Here is a 24,679-nt window from a genome sequence, read left to right as displayed (position 1 = left end):
GGGGCTCTCACACCGTACCCCCATTCACCCCCCCTCGGGGATCTCACATTGTACCCCCATTCACCCCCCCCTCGGGGATCTCACACTGTACCCCCACTCAACTGCTCGGGGATCTCACACTGTACCCCCACTCACCCCCCCTCGGGGCTCTCACACTGTACCCCCATTCACCCCCCCTCGGGGCTCTCACACTGTACCCCACAGCCCTGCCACGTGGGGGCTCTCCCATCTGCACTAACACTGCCACAGTGACCCACACCAAACGTCACTCAGGGTGACCGAGAAGGGCAACGATAACAGTCTGAAGACGTGACGCTCGGGGCTCCACTGTACACGGTTATTCAATAGACCAAGGTTTATTCCTGTGGGACTGCCCTTCTTGTAAGTGCTCTCCAAATAATAGTCATTCCCACAGCCAACGGTGTGTAATATCAACATTATTTATTCCCTTTTCGTAATCATTGTCAGTATTTTTCCCTTTATGGAAACAATCATGATCCAAAGCAAAAATATAAAACATTACAACTGTAAACATTCGTAAAACAAAAAAAAACCCTTTGTATGAGTGTAATTACTTTTTTGGTTTCACAATGTGAAATTTAAACACCTTAGTGTGTGAGTCACAATATAATGGACAGCACATCTCCTCTCTGTCCAGTTGGCTGTAAAAACTGAACCAGCAATCATTAAATGCAGAAGTGTAACAGGAATGCTGCACACCGGGAATGTTTGAGGTAGCAGTGAAGAGGGGTGTTGTACAAACGGTCAATACACAAGGTGCAGTTTTCCTGAGGGTCACCCAGATGACCACAAGCCCAGAACAGCTGAGGACAGGCAGAAGTTGTGGAATAGACTAGCCCTCTGTTTTTTTTAAAAAAAAAGTGATTGAAAAATCGAAATTGCACTTTAAAAGGTCAGCCTTTGGATAAAAACATATCACCTGAGGTACAAATGATAAAACATGGCATTTAAAAGGCCAAATCAATGATAAACCAGGTGGTGTCTCTCTTCATAACAGACTGGATGCTGTATTAGGCAAACATCCAGACATGGATTACACAAAAACTTGCAATCAACAGCAACATCCCTGAATTAGCTCTTCAGGAAGATTTGGTTGAGCACCGAGATACAGAATAATTTCCAGCGTCTATACAGGAAAAGCTGGCAGTGGAGAGATTAAAAACATGTTTCAAATCCGGATCTTAAAATACTCAGATCCTAACAGATATCCTCCACAAAGGAGCCCAATACATAATAAATCCAGGCCCAAGGATCAGTACTGGGACCGGTGCTATTTTCTAGGGATTCAGATCTAGGGATTTTCAGATGTAGGGATTCCTCCCCCTCCAGGATGTATCCCAGGACCTGAGATTGAATTCCACCCTCCAGCAGCGGATCTTTGATCCCCACAGCAGAAAATCAGGGTCCATGAACACTAGGGGGTCTCCACCCAAGTCACAATGATCACACAGAGACTGAGCAGCCCCACACACACTCCGAACACCAGGAGAGCCAGCGCCTGGAAGGAGAGAGAGTAAGAATGGCTGGTCAGTCTCCAGTGCTTCTCTCATTCAAACAGGCCTTCTCACACAACAGCTGGAATCTAGCAGCACAAAATCCAGTTGATTATATAGCATCAAAGTGTTAAGACATGATGAATAAATGTGTACCAATACACTTAGATTTGTATAGAAACACTGTGCCAAATAAAAAAAAAACGCCAAACAGAACCCCAGCATGGGAGCCCTGTGCGCTACGTACACACAGTTTCTGGGGAGACCTGAAGTTCTCCGTGCTGATCCGGAGGTAGAACAGCCCTGGGAACACAAACAGCAGACAGGTGGAGGTTGTAGATCCTGCCAAAGACACACAGAGCCATTAGCTATTCAGAAACAGCACTGGAAGTATTTTGCTTTCCAGAGGTCAAGAAATTCGACAAAAAGGAAGCCCACCATCAGATAGGTGAAGCTGCCATAGTAATGTGGATTGACGTTCTAAGGTACTGCCTTGCTCAAACACTCCTTAAACAAGCAGTCCTCACAGGGAGATAATACATGCGCAACAAAGTTCTAACATAAAAAGGAGTAGCCCAGACTCTTGAAATTGTTCCATGCAGGGCCTGACTGCATGCTCACGTGTCCTTTTCTTATAGCTGTCTTCCAAGATCAACAGACAGCTCCTAGTGGGGTTCTTTGCAAAACACGCAGGCCCTTACCCACAACTCCAAAGACATTCCTGAGGTCTGGCACGAAGATGGCGAGCAGCAGGACGATCCCGATGAGTGTCAGGGTGATGAGGGAGTGGAAGAGCCAAGAAAAGGGCCGTCCTGAGAGCAGCATCATGGTCACAGCCTTTCTGGCCTGGAAAAGACAGCGATGAGGCAAACAGCACCCCCTACTGGTTCCTCTGTGAAAATGCAGTCCTCCTGGTCCACTGCCATGCTCAAACACCCTGAGTCCCAGGATGCATCGCGTTAAAGAAAACTTAAAAGTTAAAATGACAAACTTAAACATACACCTAAATCACCTCCAAAGGTTAGCACGACCACCTTTGTTTAGAAAATTACAAAATGGCCCCTCTTAAGACTTAAAAAAATAAAATTCCGTCATCCAACTAAATGGCCTGTTTGGCTGTTGTAATTTTTTTTTTTTACAGTGACCATTTGTTTTAATTGGCCAGCGCAAATACAATCCATAAGACTACTGACTAGACAAAGGACTGGTGTCACGAAAATGCCTTAAGACCAGAAACGAAGCCAGCAGACGCAAGCAGTGTCCCTGCTGTGGAAATGACTGGAGTGGTTTGGAAATGAGTAAATAAGGAACAGCTTAAAAAATAAGCAGGGAACAGCAGAATGAAGCTAGATGCATACAGGAAAAAGCAATGAAAAGCAAATGTAAAATCATATGGGCAGCAATGAAGCTGCGAGTCTACGGGCGTCAGAAAGAGGTGACGACGACACACACGGTCAACCCGAGTGGCAGACTGGGCTGCAGGAAGGGAAGAGTCTGCTCCACTGTCCCACTCTGCTCTCCACTCTCCAATGACGCACTGAGATCACGCATCCTGCCGCGAGAGGGCAGGCCCCCAGTTCATGCCCGGGAGCTACGGGTCCAAGCGATGAAGGGGATAGACTGCTCGCGCACAGACACGCACGCGGCGCTCCCGCCTGACCCGACCCGCAGCTCTGCCGGAGATCCCGGGACCCCCCCGACGACGATCCGCCCACGGCGCCTGCTGCCCCCGGGGAGCCCCTGGCTCAGCGCAGCCCCGGAGCGGGCAGTGCCGGCGCACTCACCGGGAAGTGGATCAGCGGCACGGTGAGCAGCACGGCCAGGAGGATGGCGAGGCGCACCGTCATGACGAGGACGTCGCGCGGGAGGTACAGGTCGTACCCCAGCAGCAGCTCCGAGTCCACGCGGCCTGGGAGAGACAGGCAGCGCTGCAGCTTCACTGCCAGGGCCCAGGCACTAAACCCTGCACTAACGGTGGCCAACATGGGCACTTCTCCTCCAGTACAACTCACATCTTATTTGCAATGAGGCGCTAATTGCTTTGACTTTCAGCAGGACAGCCAATTAAGCAATTAGGGATCAATTATTGCAATATTGTACTGGATAGTCAGGATTTCCCACCCACAAGCTCCACTACATGCATACACAATACACAGACATACGTTTGCAGTTACAAATACCAATTTACGTAGCACAACTGAGATACAATATTCATACTGCCTACCTCTCATTTCAACAGATCTAAATGCCAGGAATAACATCCAGGTCCTGGGCTGATTTTTTGACAGATGCTTAAGAATATAACTCTGATCCCTGGGAACACGTTACTCAGTACAGGCATGGGCAGAGTGTACTGCTCAAAGAACACGACCTCACAATTTCACTCCACCTCACAGGGGTAAATTGACCACACCTACCGTAGAAGGTAAGGTACCCAAACAGGGCCGACAGCAGGTAGATGAGGAAGCTCAAGGCAATTCCTGTGTTTGCCACGTTCTGCATCCGTCTCTTTGTAGGCCTAAAACAATAAGGGAGGCCTATAAATCGAATAAGAATGCTGAAGAATGTAAACCACCTTACAGTACAGCTAGCCAATTAAAAAGGACAAAAGCACATCTAAAAACGTTTAGAATGTTTTTTATTTAAAAACGATTAGCTGCTCAGAAACCTCAAGAAATCCAATGGCCAAGCCTTATACAGCAGCACAGATCAGAGGCCGTGGCCAGGGGACCGGGACTGACCTGTGGAGCTCGCTGTAGATGGGCAGCACAGCCGTGTGGCAGAGGAAGGAGAAGGCCATGGTGGGCACAGCGTAGGCACTCTGAAACAAAAGGACAGCACACTTACTGCTGCTCGCTAACCCAACACAGACGTGCAGCTGCAGGGCCTTTTCACATACATCTGACATGTGGAATATGAAGCACATTGCTGCTTTTCACACTAGGTTGCATTCTAGCTTCATAACTTAACAAAGGCATTGTTATTTCTCTTCTATGTTGCCGATACCTAGTCTAACATGGATGGTGAAGTACAGGAATCCACTTACGTTAACTGTATCACCTCTGGGACCTACCTTACTGGAAATGACAAACAGCTTTGGAATGCAATCAGAGGAATTGGGGTACTAGAGAAATACAAATAGAAACATTAGGATGCCAGAAAGTTCATATTGTTTGTGCATACCACATTAAGAGTCATTACATCACTTTCGAAGCAAGCATGACTTTACAACAGGGAATAGTCATTTAAGTTTTGTTCTCCAACATGAGAGGAATGAGGGCTGCAGAGAAACACAGACTGCAACAGAGTCCATGAACATTCTTCTCCAGGGCTGGGAGAGCTTCGGAACCATGCTGACCTCTGACCTACACAGGTCAGAGGTCACATCCTGCTTGTCCGTGTGCTGTAGTCCCTGGATGACCGTGGTGTGTCAGGGGAGGCAATGTTAGTGTGGGGGGAGGTGATGTTAGTGGGGGGGGGGGGGGCAGTTGGGTGACCAGAGCCAGTTTTTAAATGAATTTCCATGTAGATTCCCATTCCCTTTAAATCAGTTCCAGGTTCAGTTCCAGTTCAAATCATTGGCTTTTCAACCTGATTAAAAGAAATGCAAATTGGAACAGGATGCGGGAGCCAATTCGGAAAAGGAAGTGGTAATCAAATTGGCAATCCAGAACAAAAATGGATCCTGACTCCGGAGAGGAAGCCAGCTCTGAGCAGCGAGTGGGAATTCTCTCTGCCTTAGGATGAAATCCCTGTTCTCCTGGCAGTGCCAGCCTCCTCCTAGCATACACGAGGAAGAGGCCTGTCTCATAGCAGCGTACAGTGGATGTGTAAGGGAACAGAGGATTGACTCATTCAGGAAGCTGTTTCTAGCTCTTCACAGCCTCCGTCTAATGGCTGCCGATTTTTCTTGCTCCAGCAGCAAACCTGGGAGGAGGAAGCACGGACAAATTTCGCCGTGAAGGGTTTTAAATCACAGACTAGTGCCGCTCGCACGCCAAGGGCAGCGGCGTCGTTGACGGTTTCCCCTACCTGCGCGTGGCTCAGAGTCAGAGAGGTGTTCTGCGGGAGGGGGCAGGGGACGGACCACTTCTTCACGACGATCTGCGCGCAAGCAAAGGGAGACCCCCCCCCGCGTCAGCCGGGCGGAGAGAGCAGAGAGGGAGCAGCACGTGCAAGGGCACCGCTCACGGGAACGCCGGGACGAGGGCACACTCACCACCACGGCGAAATACACCATGAAGAGGAAGGACAGGCTGCTGGTGTAGCCCAGAAACCCTGCGGACAAGAACAGAGGAGCCACCTGTCACTCACCACAGCCCGGCTGCCAACACAAACACAGACAAAAAAAATAAACAGAACAGAACAGAAGAGCACCTGCACATTTAAGTCCATGTATTAAGCAAGTTGGGACTTTAGTGCAGCTCACAGGAGGGATCATCAGTGGTGAAAGAAGGGTAAAGAATCCCAAAAGCTCAGCCACATCCTCATCAACACAGACGCAGCTGCTGTAGTGCAAGAGCTGTATTGTCAGCTGAAGAGCAGGAGGCTGCAGCTACACCTGGGGCTCGAACCCTGGCTCTGAGGCAGACACCTCAGAGTATCTCCAGCCAGAAGCAAATCCAGGCTTTTAACACCCGTCACTTCGCAGAAAGCCAACAATGATGAAAACAGTAATTATGGGTATTCATACCACTTTTTTAGCAAGATTATATCAGGGAAATGTTGTGTCAAACGGCTCACTGCCACCCCAGTTTCACCCCCAAAGCAGGGCTTCTTGCTCCTGATACAGCTTGTTTGTGTTGAGGCCGAGGAGGAGGGGGAACAGCAATCAGCACTGACAGACAAGAAGGAGCTGTAAAAGGCGTTTATTGGAAACAAAGGAAGTCCCCGCTGCTCCGAACTCTCCAGGCGCAGCAAAGGTTAAAGAGATCTGCGATCTCGGGGGACCTCCGGCGGCTCGTTAAGCCGGTGGGCGTCCTGAAGTCACTGCTGATGAAAGGAGAGGAAAGGGAAGACAACTGCGCCCAGGCCGGCGCGCAGGGCCCCCACCACCCCCCCGAAAAAAAATTGTGGGTAAAAAAAAAAATGAACATCACCGTTGGGCGAGTAATATGATAACAGCAACTGGCATCTGAATACGTTTACTGGGTAAGCGGCAATATGCCCGGAAACCGTGCATAAATTCCAGATAAGACTAGTGCCGTTCGCACGCCAGGCGATGTGATGTATCCTGGCCTGCTCAGAGCGACTCACCTATCTTAGGGAGAAGAGCCAGAGGCAGCACGACGCACACCGCCGCCACCAGCAGCAGGATCCTGCCGTCCAGGTACCACGAGCCCCAGGCCCTGCCATCACAGGAGAACATGAACACAGCGCCGGGCTCTCCCGCACAGAGGCCCTCCCACTGCTGCCCAGTCCGAGCTCTCCGCGGCCCTGACCGCCCCGCTGCAATCCTGCAGGATGTCTCAGTGGGAACGGGTGGCAGCCATCGGCTTCGCCGTCGCTGCCAGATGGGACCCGCGCACACCAGGATACTCAGGCAAATGAGCTGGGGTGCCAAGTGAAAAATCCTGTATTTATTGCCATGCTGCCTCCCACTCGCTGTCCATTTGACCTCCCGTTTACTTCTTGTTCATTACATGGGTGAAGAAAGGTAGAAAATGCCATTTGGCACATCTGCATAGTCACCCCAGCTTTGCTTTCGGAGCTGTAACCTAACACTGAAAGGATATATTGTTCTAAACCCAGGCTTGCCTGTTCCTCTAATATCAGTGAGGTCCTGGACATGCTGTGGCTGGTACCATCTAATATCTCTGAAGCCCTTTAGCTGTGTGACCAATCCGGCGGAATTTAGCCGTTCCTACTCCAAGTGCTTAACTGGAAGCAGGCTGTTCCAAAATTTGTCTTAATTTCATTCCTAAATGCAGCTAGACAGCTCATCATATGTTATAAATTAAGAGCTTACTCACAAACCATAACAATTATGTAATTCACATGCAAACAGCTTAATTCTGCCAAACGAACAGCCCCGTCAGATGTCTAGAATGCCAGATAATATTTTCCTTATTGAGGAATGGCCCGGCAATTTATTCCAGGAGGGAGACTGACAGGATGACACATGTGGAGAGCTCGCCTCGCTGGCCTCAGGCAGGGGGGCAAAGCGCTGGGGGTTGTTTATGTGTAGCTGTACATCAGCAGCACCTGCTTCGACAACATCACCACACAAAGTGACCCCTGTTTGGCAGCTGCGCAGCTTCTGTGTTGCTATATTAGCTGACAGCATCAGGACTGTCAGGCAGCCGGTAACTCATCAATCTCCTCTCGCTGCCCTGTTTTTTCACAAGTTTCATTAGACTTTTATTTTAAAATATATGCTACATGGCTGGTATTTTCACTCAAAGGTTGTCATTTTACCAACCGGGACTTAATTTCACCTATCAACAAGTATTTCTACACACCTAAATGCATTGAGCAAGTACTCAATGAATGGTGAGTATGAAATATAGCACATCAGAAGACCCAGAAAAATAGACATTCACACAACAGGGCGCAGACTGGGTAGGGAGTCCTGTCAGTTTGTCTGGTGCACAGACTCCATGACCACTGTCCCTCACAGTCTGTGCACAATAAGATGGTGTACCCTGCTACCCTACAAATCCATTCTGCTTGGGAGGAAAGCAATAACAGTGCAGCATATTCATACACACATACCCACCACACCAGGCTGTCAAATATGATGCACAACAGACACCATCTATTCAGACGATCTCCAATTTAGTTTCATTACTGCCTCATTAAAGAGCCTTGGGCCTGGACTCAGAACATCACTCCAACTGACAACTAGTACCGAGGGCTGTCTTAACCATTCATGCAGAGACCCGAGACTGATTTATTTCACAACAAGCTTTAAAATGAGACATGACCAAAAGAACTTGAACTGTAAATGAACATGACATTCCCTACTGAACGATTGTCGTGCTCTGAAGCAGATTTACTGTATTGCTGGGCATTCGAAAGCATTTCAGGGCTCAGTCACAAAGTACAAGAGAAGACTCCAGGAACAGAGTGCTGACAAACACCGTCCCATCTCCTCTCAACAAAATTACCTTTGCCTCGCAAAGACAAACAGAAAAATGCAAATATTCTGTATATTTGCAAATATAGGCAAATATTATTTAACAGCACATAAATTACTGACAAATGACAAAACGGGACACCTAGACTGTAATCTCCTATAATTTGCTCATTGAGTGACGTTTTACGCAACACAAACAGCAATTATAATGGCAAAACTGATCAAAAATTCTAGCAATTCAAGCACATGTGCAACAGCTTTGGCAAAATACTTAATGGAGCACAGCTGCTAGAAGATGGCTCCGACTCCGACAAATTTGATTAATTGTCATACTCGGCAGCAACAGTTCACGCTAAATCAGCAAAAGAAAGTTACATTCTAGGAATTCAGCTTCACCACAAGTTTTCAAAAGGAAATTAGCTCGAGAAAAATAATCCTCATTTATACTGACGAAGACAGATACATGTTTTCCATCAGACAGAAATTTCCTCCAGTGGTGCTCTATATTTTATAATAAAAGGTTTAAAAAGCATGGATTATCCACAGAGTGAGTTATATTACACCAGAAAGATGCTAAAAATTGGTCCTGGGTAATTTTTCAGCTGCGTATTTGAAATCTCTTGTAAAGGGCAGCATGTCACAGTTGGTTTCTGTTCCAAGCATTTATTTAAAACTGAAATAAAGAGAGCTTTTAGGTGCATACATAGAGTTATGAGCTCTGTGAGTTATGCAGAGTGCAGTCTCATTGTCCTGCAGCGACAGACAGAAAACTGCAGAAAAAAAGACTCTTCCGCGCTCTGTTCTCCAAGGAGAAGAATGAGAGAAAACAGATGACAAGAAAGAGAAGGGCACAGAGCAGGGCAGGCCAGGGTCACTGCACTGTCACTGGTCTCCCACACCGGGGGAAGATCTGCTCTGGCAACACCCAGCCTTCCAGTCCATTCCGGTGCAGGACTTCCCCACAACCGGCTCCTCCACTGTTTCTGAGCGGGCCGATGATGAATTCATGCACTCAACGGAGGAGACGGCCAGCGGGATGGATTGGAAGGATATGGCGCTCGTCTGCCCCCGGTCTGTGGCGTTGGCGCGGCACTGCAGGCCAGCGCAGGCAGGAAGAGGACTGGCAGCCGTCAGGCCAGAGTTTGACATACCAGCTGTGGTCTCCCGGCAGGAAGCTGGCAACAGCCGCAGGGAGCTCGAATCTGATGATGAACATATAGGTGGACATGGCTGGTGGACGAAATAAGAAAACATACAGATTTAATAGGTGTGAATGTATGCGGTCAATTGCATGCAGTTGCCGGCGCTGATCGTGACTCAGGATAAAGAGCCGCGTAGCACTTTATTTACGAAGCTGGTCAGCAAATTTAGGAAATCTACCGTAAGCTTGATGTATTACATTGCAGACATTAGCCGGACATTTTAAATCCAGAAGTAAAGCCTTTTCAATTTGAGACGCGAAACGCTCCTCAGCATTAATCCAGGTATTTCTTGCTATGGCAACCAGAATATGCAATGCTTTTTTTCTTTCCAGACCCTTGGTAACTTGATCGGTGAGGCTTTCACTGACATCCTGTTAACTGAGCCCCGCAAAGCAGAGCAGGAAAGAGGCAGCCACAGCGCTCTCCCAGAGCCCGGAGAACAGGGCTCACTCTGTGCGCAGATGGGCTAAACACATTAATGGAAACTGACTGCTACCTACAGCACCGATAAATGAGAACCAGTTGCTAGGTCAGAACACCGAGGAAATATTCACTTCTTTGTGCTCACAAAGTGGGGCGGACCAGCAGAGAGGAGAACTGCAGTGAGGCCACCGTTCTCCCTGCGGTCTGATTGACCAGGGCCTGAAACGAATTCACCCCAAACCTGGCTTCAGAGCCTAAAGAGGTGTTTAAAAGCTTCTTAGCCTACAAGACTAGTTAATCCAGTGTCCAGAAAAAATTGTTTAGTCAATTTAAAAAGAAACAGCTGGGCTGTAAGAACATAAGAACCCTTACAAACAAGCCCATCTAGCTTGTTGGGTAGTTAGTCGCTAATTGATTCAGAGATGGCATCCAGCTGTTTCTTGACACGATCTGGCAATGTGGCTGGGCAGCTTGTTCCACACTTCCACAACCCTTTACTTAAAGAAGCACCTCCTGTTATCAGTTTTATCACGTCCGTGGAGTTTCATATCCTCAGCTCTTGGGAGAAAAAAAAGCAGAACAAACAAAAAAAAACATTTTTGAACTTCCATTTGAATCTGAACAAAAAAAAATAGAACACTTAATAGATTTTCTTCCCTTTGAAGGTGAAGTCTGCGCTGTTTCTCTCACGCTTGCAAGCCTGATCTTACACGCAATTACTTTTGGATCATTCATCTTTTATACAGAGCTGCTATAAAAGGCAAGTAATATTGCTGGTAAAAAAAAACAAAAGGCGATGTAAACTGCAGTTTAAGAACAAAAACACTGAATCCAGACTCAGCTTGACATTATTATAACCGAGCCCTCTCATTTCCCTGAAGTGGGCTATGTTACACAAATCCAAAATAATGCAGACCATGTCACATTTGTTCCTGCTGTATCTGCTTATTATCAGTGTGGACATTTCAGTAAACCTCAACAATCTGTTTGTGGTTTGGGGGGCATGCACCACTCTATTGAAATCATAATAATAAGCCTTTAATACAAAATCGACTGTAAAAGAAACAGGATTTTTTTCTGGAAATTTACAAAATGTCAATTGACTTCAACAAGCATGAAAAATTTAGAGTAACAATCTTAAAAAACACCATGTTTGTTATCTGGTGTGCAAGATATTACCTTTAGTCTCTTCCAGTCACACAGAAATATGCACAGAGCAGCAACTGCTGGAGAACTTACTTTTAAAGACCCATCCATATTCACACAGAAGAAAAATAAGAAAGGAAAAGATAAAAAAACAAAAAATCCATACATGAGTTCTGCCGTACCTAAAACCTGCAGCACAAAACACAACACTGCCTTTCATGAGTTTCCTCTTTTTGGGGAAAAAAGAACAACTAAAGCCTACAATCAAGTACGTCTGTCTCATCTCAGTTTCTGACAAAGCAGATAATTATTTCACCAAGACCGTAAAACTTTCCAGCTGAAAATTTCTAGGAAGATGTTTTTATCACCTTAAAATCTAATACACCAAAGGCAGGCATGCCCTGGCTCTTCCAATGCTGCTGCAGGTCTTTTCACACAGGTACAGTAGCTCTGCAACTCCAGCTGAGTTAATTAGAAATCAGCCCCATGGCTAACGAGCAGGGATGTGTACCCCAGGGGAACAGACTGAGGTCTGGTCGGCGGTGCCCCTCCCCTCCTGCAGGGATTTTAGTCCTGGTCCCAGAGTGCTCCAACGAGACTGCCATCCCTCTGTTTTAATGATCTTTCTATTACTTAATTGCACCCTAAATTACGAGAAATTGGTTAATTACACAATTTCTAGCTTTGGTTGAATATACTTCCTGATGGCGACATGGCATGTATAAATGAGCTCTGGGAATTCTGGGACAAAATAGAGTGCTCTGACTTGCAGAGGTCCTACTTCTCACTCAGTTCTCCTCGCTGTGCCTCTCTGAATCCATGCAAGTGGCCCAGCTCCCCCTGCAGCTGCTGGGATGAATCTAGCACTAGGGGCAATGGCGCTCAGGGCGCCCTCTGCTGGACAGGCATCTTGTCCTGCGTCTATATTCCGATACCCATTCACCATCAACAATGCAGGTTTTTTTTTGTTCTAACCACAAGATAAAGCCCAATTGTAAAATAAATAAAAAAAGTTTACTTCAGCCTGGTTTAAATAAAAATGTCAAAACGAATGGTGTTTCATTTAACAGATGCTTCTTTCCTTGGCCTGCTGAAAACATTATCCACTGCAGTGTATACAACATGCAAACAGCTGGTGCAGTCAGGTTTTTAGTGAACTTTCAACCTAGACGCTAACGGCCCAGAGACTAAAGTCTACAAGTAGGGAGACCATATCTTCCGGTATGAAATGGAAACTGATCAGGATTTACGAATGAAAACAATGTGGTGAAACTAGAAGCCTGAAGTGTTTGCGGGCTGCAGTGGGCACTGGAGTGGACACCCATGGCTCTCTGGGCTGGATTCTCAAGGGTGAGCTATCAGGCTGCCAGTGTCCTTGTACACCGGCACGACAACGGTCAGTGCTCAGCAAAAATGCACAGGGAGAACTTCAAGATTTCAGTTTTAAGGCTCTACCCTCCCATCTTCTGACAGCTTAATCTAATATAGGATCGTGGGAGGAGCCGGAGCCGATCCCTGAAAGCAACAGGCGCAAGGCAAGACACACCCTGGATGGGACACCAGTCCTTTGCAGAGCACACACAAACACATACACACACGCATACACTCACACCAAGGCCAAGTTCTTTAGAAGCCAATTAACCTACCAGCATGTCTCTGGACGACAGAGCAGACACAGGGAGACCAGTATTTTACTGGTCAAATACCATTAAACCATGAAAATAGAAAAAATAACTCAAGAGAGAAAATATCCAGAGCCTTTACTATATCATTGTAATTAATATCACTCTGAAACACATTGAGAAGGAAAATCTTCCACTTGTTTTTTTTTTCTGAGCAGATACAATAGTAACATTGCATTCTTAACCAAACCAACTCATTGTAAAGTGTGCGTGCAGAGCAGAAGGTCATTCTCTAGTGATGAGACAAATAAGTTGTAACCACATTAAATCACAGAAAAATGTACTAATGAGTGGCAAAGCTTTTGACAATGTATACTTTAGACTTCCAGCGAAATAAATATGATTTTACCAGCTAAAATCCCTGACTGCCACTCCAAAGGCAGTGTTATTCTCTGCCTCAATATACCAAGACCAAATATTAAATTATTTAAAAGCAGTCTCCTTCTTATATTTTCGAGAGTTAAGGGTAAATATTATAATTACCATTTCAATTTCAATTCAAAACTTTGTGCACCCCAATGAAAACGGAGATACAGAAAGAAGGTATATCCAAGGTCTCACCTCCAATGTTCTGGATCAGTATGGCACTTGCAACCAGTATCTAAAAAGAGCAAACACATAAGAGATTATCATCGAAAACAGATCCGAAAAAAACAATTCTGTTGCTCAGCAAATACAGAGCAGCGCCACACGAAATATATAAAACTGGTAAAAATGCAAAACACATAATGCAGAAAAATCTATTCTTGTATGAAAGGGAATTCCCCCAAATTAGTCATTTTTTCTAGAAGCCAATTAACCTTAACCAATTAACCAGTATGCATCGTGACTGTGAGAGGAAAAGAGAGCACAAAGCATCCCACACAAACACAGGGAGAACATATAAAACTCAGACAAACAGTTCACACCCCAGGAATTAAACCCCGGGCCCCAGTGCTCTGAGGCAGCAATGGTAACCATTGCCATCCTCTGAAAGCTCTACTTCCTGGTCAAATACCGTGAAAGCATGAAAAGAAAAAAATAACTCAAGAGAGAAAAATTTCTTAAAAGCCCAGGATACACTACTTGATGTAGTCAGTGACAGCACAACTTTTTCATCCCATTAGGTAGTATTTTAATATCATTAATGAATTGGGCTTATGCTTTTATCCAAAAAGACTCAAGTTTAGATACCTGGGCATTTTAATGAAGTCATTCAAATCAAGTACCTGATTATACCATACCAATACTCTTTATTGTCAAGGGGCAATTTTTGACTTACTGGGCGATTCATTTCAATCTTTCCACAAAGTCAAAACATCTTGAATATATCACGATTTGAACTCACAACCAATGAATTCATGGGGTCATGCTATAGGACTGTCCTACCACGAAACGTCAGAACGCCAGAGGAATACCCCTGCCTTTACAATGTTACAAAATCCTATTGTAACAAAGCAGTAAAGGCCAAGGCATCAGCATATTTATTTTTGTAATTTGAACATGGGACATCACTCTTTTTCTTCCATTATGCTGTATGTGTCTACACTGGGACCTAGCACTTCCCAATTAATAATATATAGCATCCCATTTTATAAGGAAGTAAAACCCAACTGCTTCCTGCTGTTTCACTGGGCGGCGGGTGATACCCCCTCTCAGAGTAGTGCACCCCGCAGGCTCCACATCTGGACTGTCCTTCAAAGCTGGAATGCACTCACCTTCCCGGGGCGCTGGTAGGCACGGAAACCCAGATCTTCATAAGAGCTGACAGCTGCAGGAAAGACGAAAAACAAGCTTTCTGCACAATGAGGGAGTTTTATTGTAAATTTCAATGTAGACGTTTTCAAAAGCTGGATTGCTGTTACATATTTGTAAAAGCATTCCATAGTGCAGACAGAATTAGATTAGAGCTGGTCTGTCGGGTTGATGTTTAGGTAGCTTATCAAGTGGATGATGAAATATCCTGCATTGTTATCAAGAGGACCACACTCCTTGCGGACAATTATAACGAAATACGGTTTAAAATTGGAAGTCTGTTCTGCAGAAACAGAACAGAAGATATATCCAGGGAAGTGCTTCTCAAAAAGACCCTGCCTTTCCGCAGGGAAGAAGGGGCCCTTCGTGTGGAGACGGAGGCCAGCGAGTGAGGGGGCCGAGCTCTCACCTGTCTGGTCGCACAGTTTGAGAAGCAGGTGGATGGAGTAAGAGGCCAGGCTGGCAACCAGCAGCAGGAGGATGCTGCGAACGAAACAAAACAAACAGGCCGTAAAACCCAGACAGGGTAAAAGGCTCCGTCAGAAAGAGCACACCCTCAGGCAGACGAGGCTGCTCCTCAGTCATGGGAAGACTGAGCTGACAATCGGAGAATTGGCATTTTCCGCAAAAGAGACAGGATAGTGCCCCAAACACATATTCCTCCACATCTCAAAATAAGAATTTGGAAATATTATCAAATAATTTTTCTAACAAGAAGCAAAGCTACGCAGCGTGAGGCTAGTGTAGGATAGGCTTAAAACATTAAGACTTTCTCGGCCTCCTGCATTACCTAGACCTTGCACATTGCATTGGGTTACGTTTTGTTGGGAAAACTAATGCACTACAGTTTTGTTTCTTATGGGATACTAAACAAAAACTGCCAGAAGAAATAAGCAAATAAACAAGCCCTGGATTAGGATATTAGTGTGTCCAAGACACATACACAGACAGGGGCTCCACTAGGTCATCCGTACACATTAAATATACAGTATATAGAATTGGTACAAATGCAGACATGCTAGCACATAAATGCATAGGTTATTATTTATATGGGCTATATGATTAATATTGCACCAGCTCATAAAAGAGCTCAAACATTTTGCCTCTGGTGTTAGCCCTGCTGTAAATCAATCTAACAGTTCAATTAGAAAGTTTGGGAGTAAGGCTGCATCTGCACTCGTTTCACAACCTGAGTGAAGTGGAGGGAGCTTCTCTCTCCTTGAGAAAGGAGTGATTCAGGATTTCCATCCTCATGCTCTCACATGCGACCGGCTAGCGGCACTACTAGCAGAAGGATCCCCACAATGGCCAAGACCTGCTCCGTCTCTCACCAGAAGCCAAGGATGCCGGTGCTGGCCATGGCGTAGGCCAGTCCCAGGATGCCGCTGCCCATAATGGCGTTCATCAAGTTGAAGACGGAAGAGGCAAAGGAAGCTCCGGGAGAGGCCTCAGTCCTGGGTCCCTGCAGGGGAGCACAGATCAGCATGATCAGCAGGATACTTGACAGAGTATCCTGACTCGCGGATTAACTGCTTTGCTAAGCAGCACTACCATGTTCCAGCCTGATCTCAGCAGACTTAGAAAGCCAAGCAAGGCGGAGCCTGGCCAGTGCTCAATTTGGAGACTTCCAAGGAAATCACGTGGCTGCTTTAGATAGTGTTGGCAGACCAGTAGGAGGCGCACTTAACCCTGTACCAGGATTTTCAGTCCAAAGCCCAATACGGTGTCTGGAGAAACTATGCCACAGGAGGTGCCAACTTGCAGATGGAACATTGGCAACTCACTACGTGGTCATTAAAGATCCCAGGGCACTGTTTATAATTAACAGTTATCCTCCGTGTCCTTTCGGTTCCACAATCTGGCTTCCCCAAAGTCCCTTTATGAATTGATGAAGTAATATCTCCCTTCTCCACCTGATCTACTGTGTACAGGGGCTGAGGGGGCAGAATGGCCGCTGTGTGTCGACCTGGTGGGTGCTGCATGTCAGTAGTGGATGTAGTCCCCTCCTCCTCGTACAGCCTTTTGCGTTCCTTGGAGATAACAAGTGCTCCACAAATCCAAGGAATTTTGATTATTAATTAAGGAAATCTATTAATAGTGAATCTAAGCAACCTGAATAAAAAGGCTGCATGCAAACAGGACTGAAACACAGATTGCTAATTTGGAAAATTATGTTCCGATTCCGGTTTTTGCACTTCCAAAAAAAAAAACGATTAAAATGCATAACTAGTTCCATGGCCTTAATGGCATAGGAATCTTCCAAACAAGTTTCCCAAGAAATACAATTTAGTAATTGCATAAGTGCTTTACAACAAGTATACAGTAAAGGCACTCTTCACTGTATATAATCATCTTATATTTATTGACAGCATGTATACATCTTGTAAAATACATTAGCTAAACCAATAGCCTATATCATAAAAGCAATGGGCACTGAAAATGAATGGGTTTAGAGTTACGCATTGATTAAAAAAACATATCGGAATTGGAATGAAAAAGAAACCCCAGTGGACAGGACCTCCCCTCCCTGGGGGTGGCCAGGGAATTCCGAACTGCATCCATAACGGAAAACATCCAAGACATCCGGGCCACCTGCCTCGGAGGAGCTGCCAGCAGTGACCAGCCCCAACAGGTTTAACAGGGCTCTGAAGGCTTATTAAAACGCTACCCGATATGAGGCCTTCACCATGAATCCCGCTGGAAGCTTTTAATCAGTTCAAACAAAAGTTAAGTCTCTTAAAGGGAAAAGGATATGAATTATTACAGGGGCTCTAAAAATACAGCACAGGAATGCCAGTGAAGTGCCCCAAGTATTTAAAAATCATTATGGTATGCAAAGGTCATTTTCATGAATACATGCGAGATGCTTTAAAAGACAGTCAGGTGTAGTTTTAGGAATAAACTTAACTCTGATCCAATGGTACATTTGGAGGGGATCTGTAACAAACCTCAAGTATTTTGCTCCATCCTGTTACTGCTTACCAACCCCACAGCACCAAGCAAGGCTTCTGTGTGCCATCCACCGCAACACGATTTACAAAATCTCCCAGTTAGGTGGTCACAACCTTCTGTTGAGAGGAAATGTAACATATTTCTTCTTGTGTGAAACAGTGAAGAAATGCACATTTCTTTAAGAACCAGCTTATTGCAAAGGGTTAATTATTCAGAACAGAATTCGCAACAGAATAGGCTAAACAAAAACGGCTAATGTGCAGGGTGGGATCTGCTCGATTTCCTTCTGTCAGAGGGTTTTATGACTCTAAAGCTGTTGGCTCAGCGCCACACCACTGAATTTGTCCAGCAGCCTAAAAAACAAAATGTGTAACAATGTCTCACTGGTACTACACAGAATGGAGAAAATATATCCCCTCCAAATGTATCTAACCGTGCAAGGACAGGTTTCAAACATGCATGCAGTGAATGGCTTGGCATTAAAAATCCTTATGAAGCGTTAGAATTCTTTTTTGAAGATGAAATGCTTTGAGTGATTATTGCTGTTACTCCAAGTTCACATAGACATGGCAAAAACCACTCAGCTCTGTACTGTAGAAATTTATATACACCATTATAAAACACCATTTTTCTTTTGCTGCACCATTTCCCTTTCTAAACAAAGCCCTGGTCCAGTAAGCACACTCAACAACCAAGCCATGAAACTCAACACGCCTCCTCCTCCAGCTTGTGCTGAAGCCACACGTTTCTGTGTCAGCAAGCTCCTCAGATCAACACCTCTCCCACTCAGCTGCGCAAACGCTCACAGCTGCTCGAAATTACGTCAACCACTGGACTGATCGCCGTCTCGGCAGCTGCTGGGAGGCCCAGCCTGGATGGGGTCTTTCAAAAGGTGTATTGGATTTCAGAGAGTTAATGAATGCTAATATATTGATGCATGGTTGTTTATCCCAGGTTTCTGCAGTGCCTGCATCACACGCAGGGTACGGCGGTGACCTCGTGCCTTGATAGTACTTGCATTGCCCGGCACTATCCTGAAGGTCTGCTGGGATCTCACATCGCCACTCTCTAATGCAGGGGTGGGCAATCCCGATCCTGGAGGGCCGGTGTGTCTGCAGGTCTTCGTTTCAGCTCAGCTCGTAAGGAAACTAGCCAGCTGGTTTCTGACTTGACTGGGAAAACAGGACAGCTTGTCCCAGCTCTCCAGGTGCTGTGCTGCTGCTGTAAAGAGACCCGGAAAACCTGCAGGATATCCAGGGCCAGCATTGCCACAGTGTGAAATGAATGGAGGAGCAATTTAACTACGGAAAGAGTGTGGGACTGAAACACAGCTGTTCTTGAGCTACATGTGTACTGCTCTCATTCTGTAGGTGCCTAACCTCATGAGGATTCAACACAAGGGAAAGTCCTTCTGGTATAAAGTTCCACTGCTTGGAGAGTCCAGACAGAGCTCCTGGAGGTGGCTGAGAGAGCTGAAAGTATCGAATTTGACTTTCCTGCGTTATTCCCCAGAATGTCCCCTCAGCTGAGAAGCCAGGGTCTCACTGGTGACCTGCGATGTTCAACCTGAGCACCTCCACAAACCAGTGCACGGTTTGCCCATATTCAATCCCAGAAAAATAAGAGAATCAGTCCTTATAAAAAACCCTCCTGCAGGGGTATGATTTTAATCCTCTGCCTTCTAGCGGTCCTTAACGTACAGATATGCAGCAAGAGCCAGCCTCTTCCATTCTGCAAACTTTCTTATTTCAATTCTGAATCATTAAAAAAAAAACTAATTTTCATTGACGTGGGTTTGCTTGCTAATGATAACATTGCTTACACAACTGTAACTCCTGTAAAGTAGGATAACAGAACAGAAAGCAGTGGTGTCTCAGTCACGAGGTTAATAAAAGAGTATGTCAGGGATTGTTTTGAGCATTTAAAGGGAAAACTACACGTCACGAATGTCACCCTGACTTACAGGGGTACTGAGAAACGAAAGTAAAAAAAATACTTTCAATTTGCATTGCATTTAAACAACAATCCCAGCCCTCCTCACTGAACGCAAGGTAGCTCAACCCTTACCAAAGTCTTGAACACAAAAGACAGCATATTGAGAAAGGAAAGCCACAATTTTTCACGTCATTCAGATATTAAGCCACTTTTGTTATTGAGCGACTGTAGTTATGGTTCATTAAGAAAAGAAGCTCTCATCCCCACATTGACTCAGAAATAACAACATTAAGACAAACTGCTAACGGAAACCTCTGTGACACTCGTGTCCCGAGCACTCCTCTTTTTTGCAGGCGTTTCCGTTAGCACTTTGCCTTAACGTTGTTATTTCTGAATGACTGTGAGGATGAGAGCTTCTTTTCTTAATGATCCATAACCACAGTCGGTCAATACGAAAAGTGGCCTAATGCCTGTGCCCGTGAAAGCCACAAATCGCCCTTGAACCGGCTGCAATCACAGTGAAGTTCCTCTTTCAGACATCAGAGCAAATGTTGTGCAACACCACGCATTTGCTAAATTCGAACCTCTTTAACACAATACAATCTGCATACTACTGATATCAAAAGTTGTGGGCAGGAACACCAAACTGTATTACACAAATAAATCACTTAATACTGTATTTTTGTCGAGACCAGACCCCAGAACTCGATAATGCTACCGAATGTAACCTTGCCGTCACGTTTCGGGATGTCTTTATTTCATAGCTGAATGATCACTGAGGACATACTTACATTTCCCAGCAAAGGTGCGGATTCCCCATTTCCCGGGTCCTGTGCAATCCGTACTACAACGCCTGTCTGGACACTGGTATTACAGTTCTCATAGTCACTCATCGTCGCCCTTTGAACGTAGATTAAAATATCACACTCTCACAACTCTCAACGCCAACCCACATCATAAATTAAATAACAGTAAATCGTCTGCTGGACCAAGAAGATACGCGATTTTACTCTTCACACCATTGGTGAATCCCTGCAGTAACTCTACAATAATAGTCACCCAGGCTCAGCTGACCAGTCATATGACACTTAGGCGTCGCTTTTTAAAGACGTTTACGCAAGCCCTCTGTTGCCCTGGTGATGGACTCTGTCTACCAATCATTGCGGGGGAATTCCGTTCCATACTCGACGGAGTCGGCCACTGAAAATAACGTCACCACGTATCCGCATGGCTCCCGAGAGGAGCTGCAATGATAAGGTAAGGGTGAAAAAGATTCTAATTTTTATGCTTTATTCTTTTATATTCTTGTTAATAATTTTTTTCAAACAAGTTACTGAACTCGCCTGTGTATTTATTTCCTCCCTTTTTAGAAATTGTCTGGACTAAAATAATTCTTCTTGAAGCTTTTTATTGGAAATCAGTGAGATGTTTTCTCATAGTCATGTAATCATAAACTTAGATGAAATTATAAGATGTTAGTTTGCGCTGTCAATGGCTTCTATTTTCAGCTGCTTAATGGGGTGGGTGTGGTGGAAGCTAAATCACTGTCGTAGTGAAGCCTCCCTAAAAAAGATTAGGATGTGCAGAGGAAATTCACCCCAGGCCGAAGCGCTGTGATATTCCACTACATTCGCCTTTTTTTAACCTGACGTGATCTCTACATTGTCTGGAGCGCAACCCGTATTACAGCCGGCTCTTTCAGGATTCACATTGTCACCCCTCATCGGGCCAAACCGAGCACTTGTACTTTTTGTCTGAGGTATCTAAGGTCCTTTTTTAACTCAGCCTCTCCCGCCACGGAATTGGTTACAGTTGCCAGTCCTTTGCTGTTCTGCTTTAAAAAGAATGAAAACTACAAGGGCATTTGATCCCTTCATTTCGGCATGCCCAATCCCAGGACTGAAAGTGTGCCTTTATTTTTCTTCGCAGGGCTCTGTGTCGAATCTTTACCTTTGTCAACGCAGAGACGAGCCTGAGACGAGCCAGGCCTCTGACGTGGCTCTTTGCTAAGAGGTGCCCGAGATTCCCGGGCGCTGCCCTTTCTGCCCAGCGGTGCGGTGCCCAGCAGGCGATGCCAGAGCAGCAGGGCGAGGCCGAGCCCGGCCTGCTCGCCCCTCCCCCGGGGGTGCGCGGCATGACCACGCTGGACCGCAGTGCCTTCCGGAAGCGAGTGGCCGTGCCCGCCTTGCGCGTGCAGAAGGAGGCCATCAGCCCGCTGGTGAAGGCCCTGAGGAGGGTTGCCCTGCAGCTGCCCGGGGCGAAGCGCGTGGTGGAAGACCCGCAGGATGAGGACCACAGGCTGGTGCTGCTGGACCCCTCCGCCATCTCCTCCCCGGACTCCTTCCCCGAGGCGGAAGCGGCCGCCCTGAGGCGGCTCGGCGTGAGCCCCGAGGTGCTGCGGTACGAGCTGGAGCTGACCTACGAGCACCTGAAGAGCGACGAGGTGCTGCGCGCCGTGCTGCCCCCGGGCCAGGACGTGACCTCGGGGTTCAGCCGCGTCGGGCACATCGCCCACCTCAACCTGCGAGACCACCAGCTGCCCTTCAGGAAGCTCATTGGTAAGGGCGGCTGAAGACAAACCTTCACGTCCGAAGGCGCGCAAACTCTACTCTCCATGTACTTCTCTGAGGTGGGCAGTTGGCTCACTGGTGAATAGATAATTACTTACACTTGTATAGCACTTTTCTGGACACTCCACTCAAAAGATGTGACAGCAGCCATAGTGAACCAGTCCTCTCCCCACACACCAGCTCTCAGTGGAGAGGAGAGCAGAGCGATGAAGCCAGTTCAGAGATGGGGGTTATTAGGAGGCCATGAGTGGTAAAGGCCAGGGGGAAATTTAGCCAGGACACCGGGGTAACACCTCTACTCTTTTCAAGAAATGCCCTGGGATTTTTAATGACCACGGAGAGTCAGGACCTTGGTTTTACATCTCATCCTAAGGATGGCGACTTTTTACGGTAAAGTGTCCCCGTTAGTATACTGGAGCACTAGGACCCACACAAACTGCAGGGTGAGCGCCCCCAACTGGCCCCACTAATACCTCTTCCAGCAACAACCTGAGCTTTACCATCCAGGTACTGGCCAGGCTCACACCTGCTGAGCTTCAGTGGGCTGCCAGTTATTAGTTGCAGGGTGATACGGCTGCAGGCAAATGTCAGTGAATGTCAGGGCCCTGCCTTCTGAGACATTAAATAATCTCAGGATTGCTGCGCTTCAAGTTTCTGCACTAATGGTCAGCAGAATGCTGAAACAGACACTGACAGAACATTTTATAACTCTGTGTAATGTGCCCCCCGAATAAAATTGAAAAAATGCTCGACAACAAAAAGGCTCCAATGTAAAAATGTGGAACAGCTAAGGTCTTACTTCACTGTACTACTTTAACTGGGTAAACACGCGTGACATTTTCGAAACACTCAATTACTTGTTGAAAGAACAAGTCTGTGGGACAACTGCGTGTTTTCTTTATAACATTATGGTCAAGGCTGGTAAGGTTCCGCTGGTGCATGGTTGAACTCATGTTCTTTTTCACAGGACAAGTCATAATGGACAAGAACCCAGGTGTGACCTGTGTAGTCAATAAAACCAACACCATCGACTCCACTTACCGCAATTTCCAGATGGAGGTGCTGGCGGGAGATGGCAACATGGTGGCCAAGGTGATGCACAGAGCCTTCAGCTGTCTGCATTAGGCTGTATTCAGAAAGCCTAGGTACTCCAGCAGCCATGCAGCAGTCTCTTATCATGTGTGTAGCTGGGATGTAGGCTGTAACTCCAGTTGTACGGGGCATCTCCATTTTATTTTGATTTTACACTTTAGTGCCTTTGTGCTTGCTTCCTATGATGCTATTAAGCAATACGAGCAATGATAAGTAGTATGTGTGCTGCAGCCATCATTTTACTCTTCTTGACCGTGAACTGCATGTGACAGGATCGCTGTTTTGTGCCTTACCCCGCAGGTCCGAGAGAACAACGTGTCGTACGAGTTTGATTTCTCCAGGGTGTACTGGAACCCCCGGCTGAGCACGGAGCACGAGCGGATCGTGGGGCTGCTTCGGCGGGGGGACAGCGTGTTCGACGTCTTCGCCGGAGTGGGGCCCTTCGCCATCCCCGCTGCCCGCAGAGGCTGCAGCGTCTTCGCCAACGACCTCAACCCCGAGTCCTTCAAGTGGCTGCAGCACAACTGCAAGCTGAACAAGACGGACAGCAAGGTGCGCACCTACAACATGGACGGGCAAAACTTCATTAGGGGGCCGCTGAGGGAGGAGCTGCCCAGGCTTCTGGAGATGAAGAGCAGAGTGCACATCATCATGAACTTGCCTGCTCTAGCCCTCGAGTTCCTGGATGCTTTGAAAGGTCTGCTGGAGCAGGGACCCGACTCGGACGATGTCAGCCCGCCACACGTCCACTGCTACGGCTTCTCCAAACACGACGACCCCCGGCGGGACGTGACCGAGAGGGCCTCCGCCAGTCTCGGCACACCGCTGGAAGGCCGCTGCTCTGTCCACACAGTGCGCAATGTGGCGCCCAACAAGGAGATGATGTGCATCAGCTTCCCCCTGCCCTGGGAGGTGCTCTTCAAGAAACCCAGAAGCCCAGAACCAGGTGAGGTGTTCTGGGCCCAACCGGTGCCTGCCAGTCGTTTGATCCCAGCTGCAAAAGCCGGCAGAAGGAACTGCCTGGCAGCTAGGGGTTCCCGATTCTTGCCGTTCTGAATTCATCTTCTCTCCGTCAGGGACTCCGGGAGAACCAGCACCAAAGCGGCCAAGGAGCGACGAGCCGACAGCGTAGAGACGGAACTGCGTTCGAGTTTGACGAAGTGTTTAAACCTCTGGAAAAGCGTGTTTTGAGGTGTACATTTTTAATTTTGCAGTTTTGACACCCAGAAGGAAGATTTTTTTTTTTTTTAAAAGCCTCCCATCGTTTTTAAAATAAATTTAAAACCATGCCTCCATTTGAATATGCTGTTTTAATACTGTTACAGTTCAATTAGAAAAGTACCTAATCGGA

The 24,679-nt window shown here is 46.6% G+C and overlaps 2 protein-coding genes across 2 annotated transcripts; one reads left to right on the top strand and one right to left on the bottom strand.

Moving 5' to 3' along the window:
- Nucleotides 1-420: 420 nt before the first annotated feature.
- slc38a6 (solute carrier family 38 member 6) lies at nt 421-20,716 on the bottom strand. Its single transcript, XM_088925874.1, has 16 exons — nt 20,458-20,716; nt 16,111-16,241; nt 15,189-15,262; nt 14,743-14,795; nt 13,607-13,646; nt 9,744-9,822; nt 6,771-6,862; nt 5,734-5,792; nt 5,547-5,618; nt 4,588-4,638; nt 4,256-4,335; nt 3,932-4,032; nt 3,299-3,423; nt 2,216-2,360; nt 1,762-1,856; nt 421-1,519 (listed from the first exon to the last, which is right to left on the bottom strand). Exons 1-16 carry the CDS (start codon nt 20,557-20,559, stop codon nt 1,436-1,438), a joined length of 1,383 nt encoding a protein of 460 aa, XP_088782000.1. The 5' UTR covers nt 20,560-20,716; the 3' UTR covers nt 421-1,435.
- A 170-nt stretch (nt 20,717-20,886) lies between these two features.
- trmt5 (tRNA methyltransferase 5) lies at nt 20,887-24,615 on the top strand. Its single transcript, XM_088925591.1, has 5 exons — nt 20,887-20,923; nt 21,596-22,224; nt 23,204-23,328; nt 23,629-24,274; nt 24,405-24,615. Exons 1-5 carry the CDS (start codon nt 20,916-20,918, stop codon nt 24,458-24,460), a joined length of 1,464 nt encoding a protein of 487 aa, XP_088781717.1. The 5' UTR covers nt 20,887-20,915; the 3' UTR covers nt 24,461-24,615.
- The last annotated feature ends 64 nt before the right edge of the window (nt 24,616-24,679 follow it).

This window comes from Atractosteus spatula, chromosome 9, assembly GCF_055471065.1.
Source record: "Atractosteus spatula isolate fAtrSpa1 chromosome 9, fAtrSpa1.hap1, whole genome shotgun sequence".
In the NCBI taxonomy this organism is placed as follows: Eukaryota; Metazoa; Chordata; class Actinopteri; order Semionotiformes; family Lepisosteidae; genus Atractosteus; species Atractosteus spatula.
Note: the sequence above shows the minus strand (reverse complement) of the source record. Positions and strands in the feature narration are given on the sequence as shown.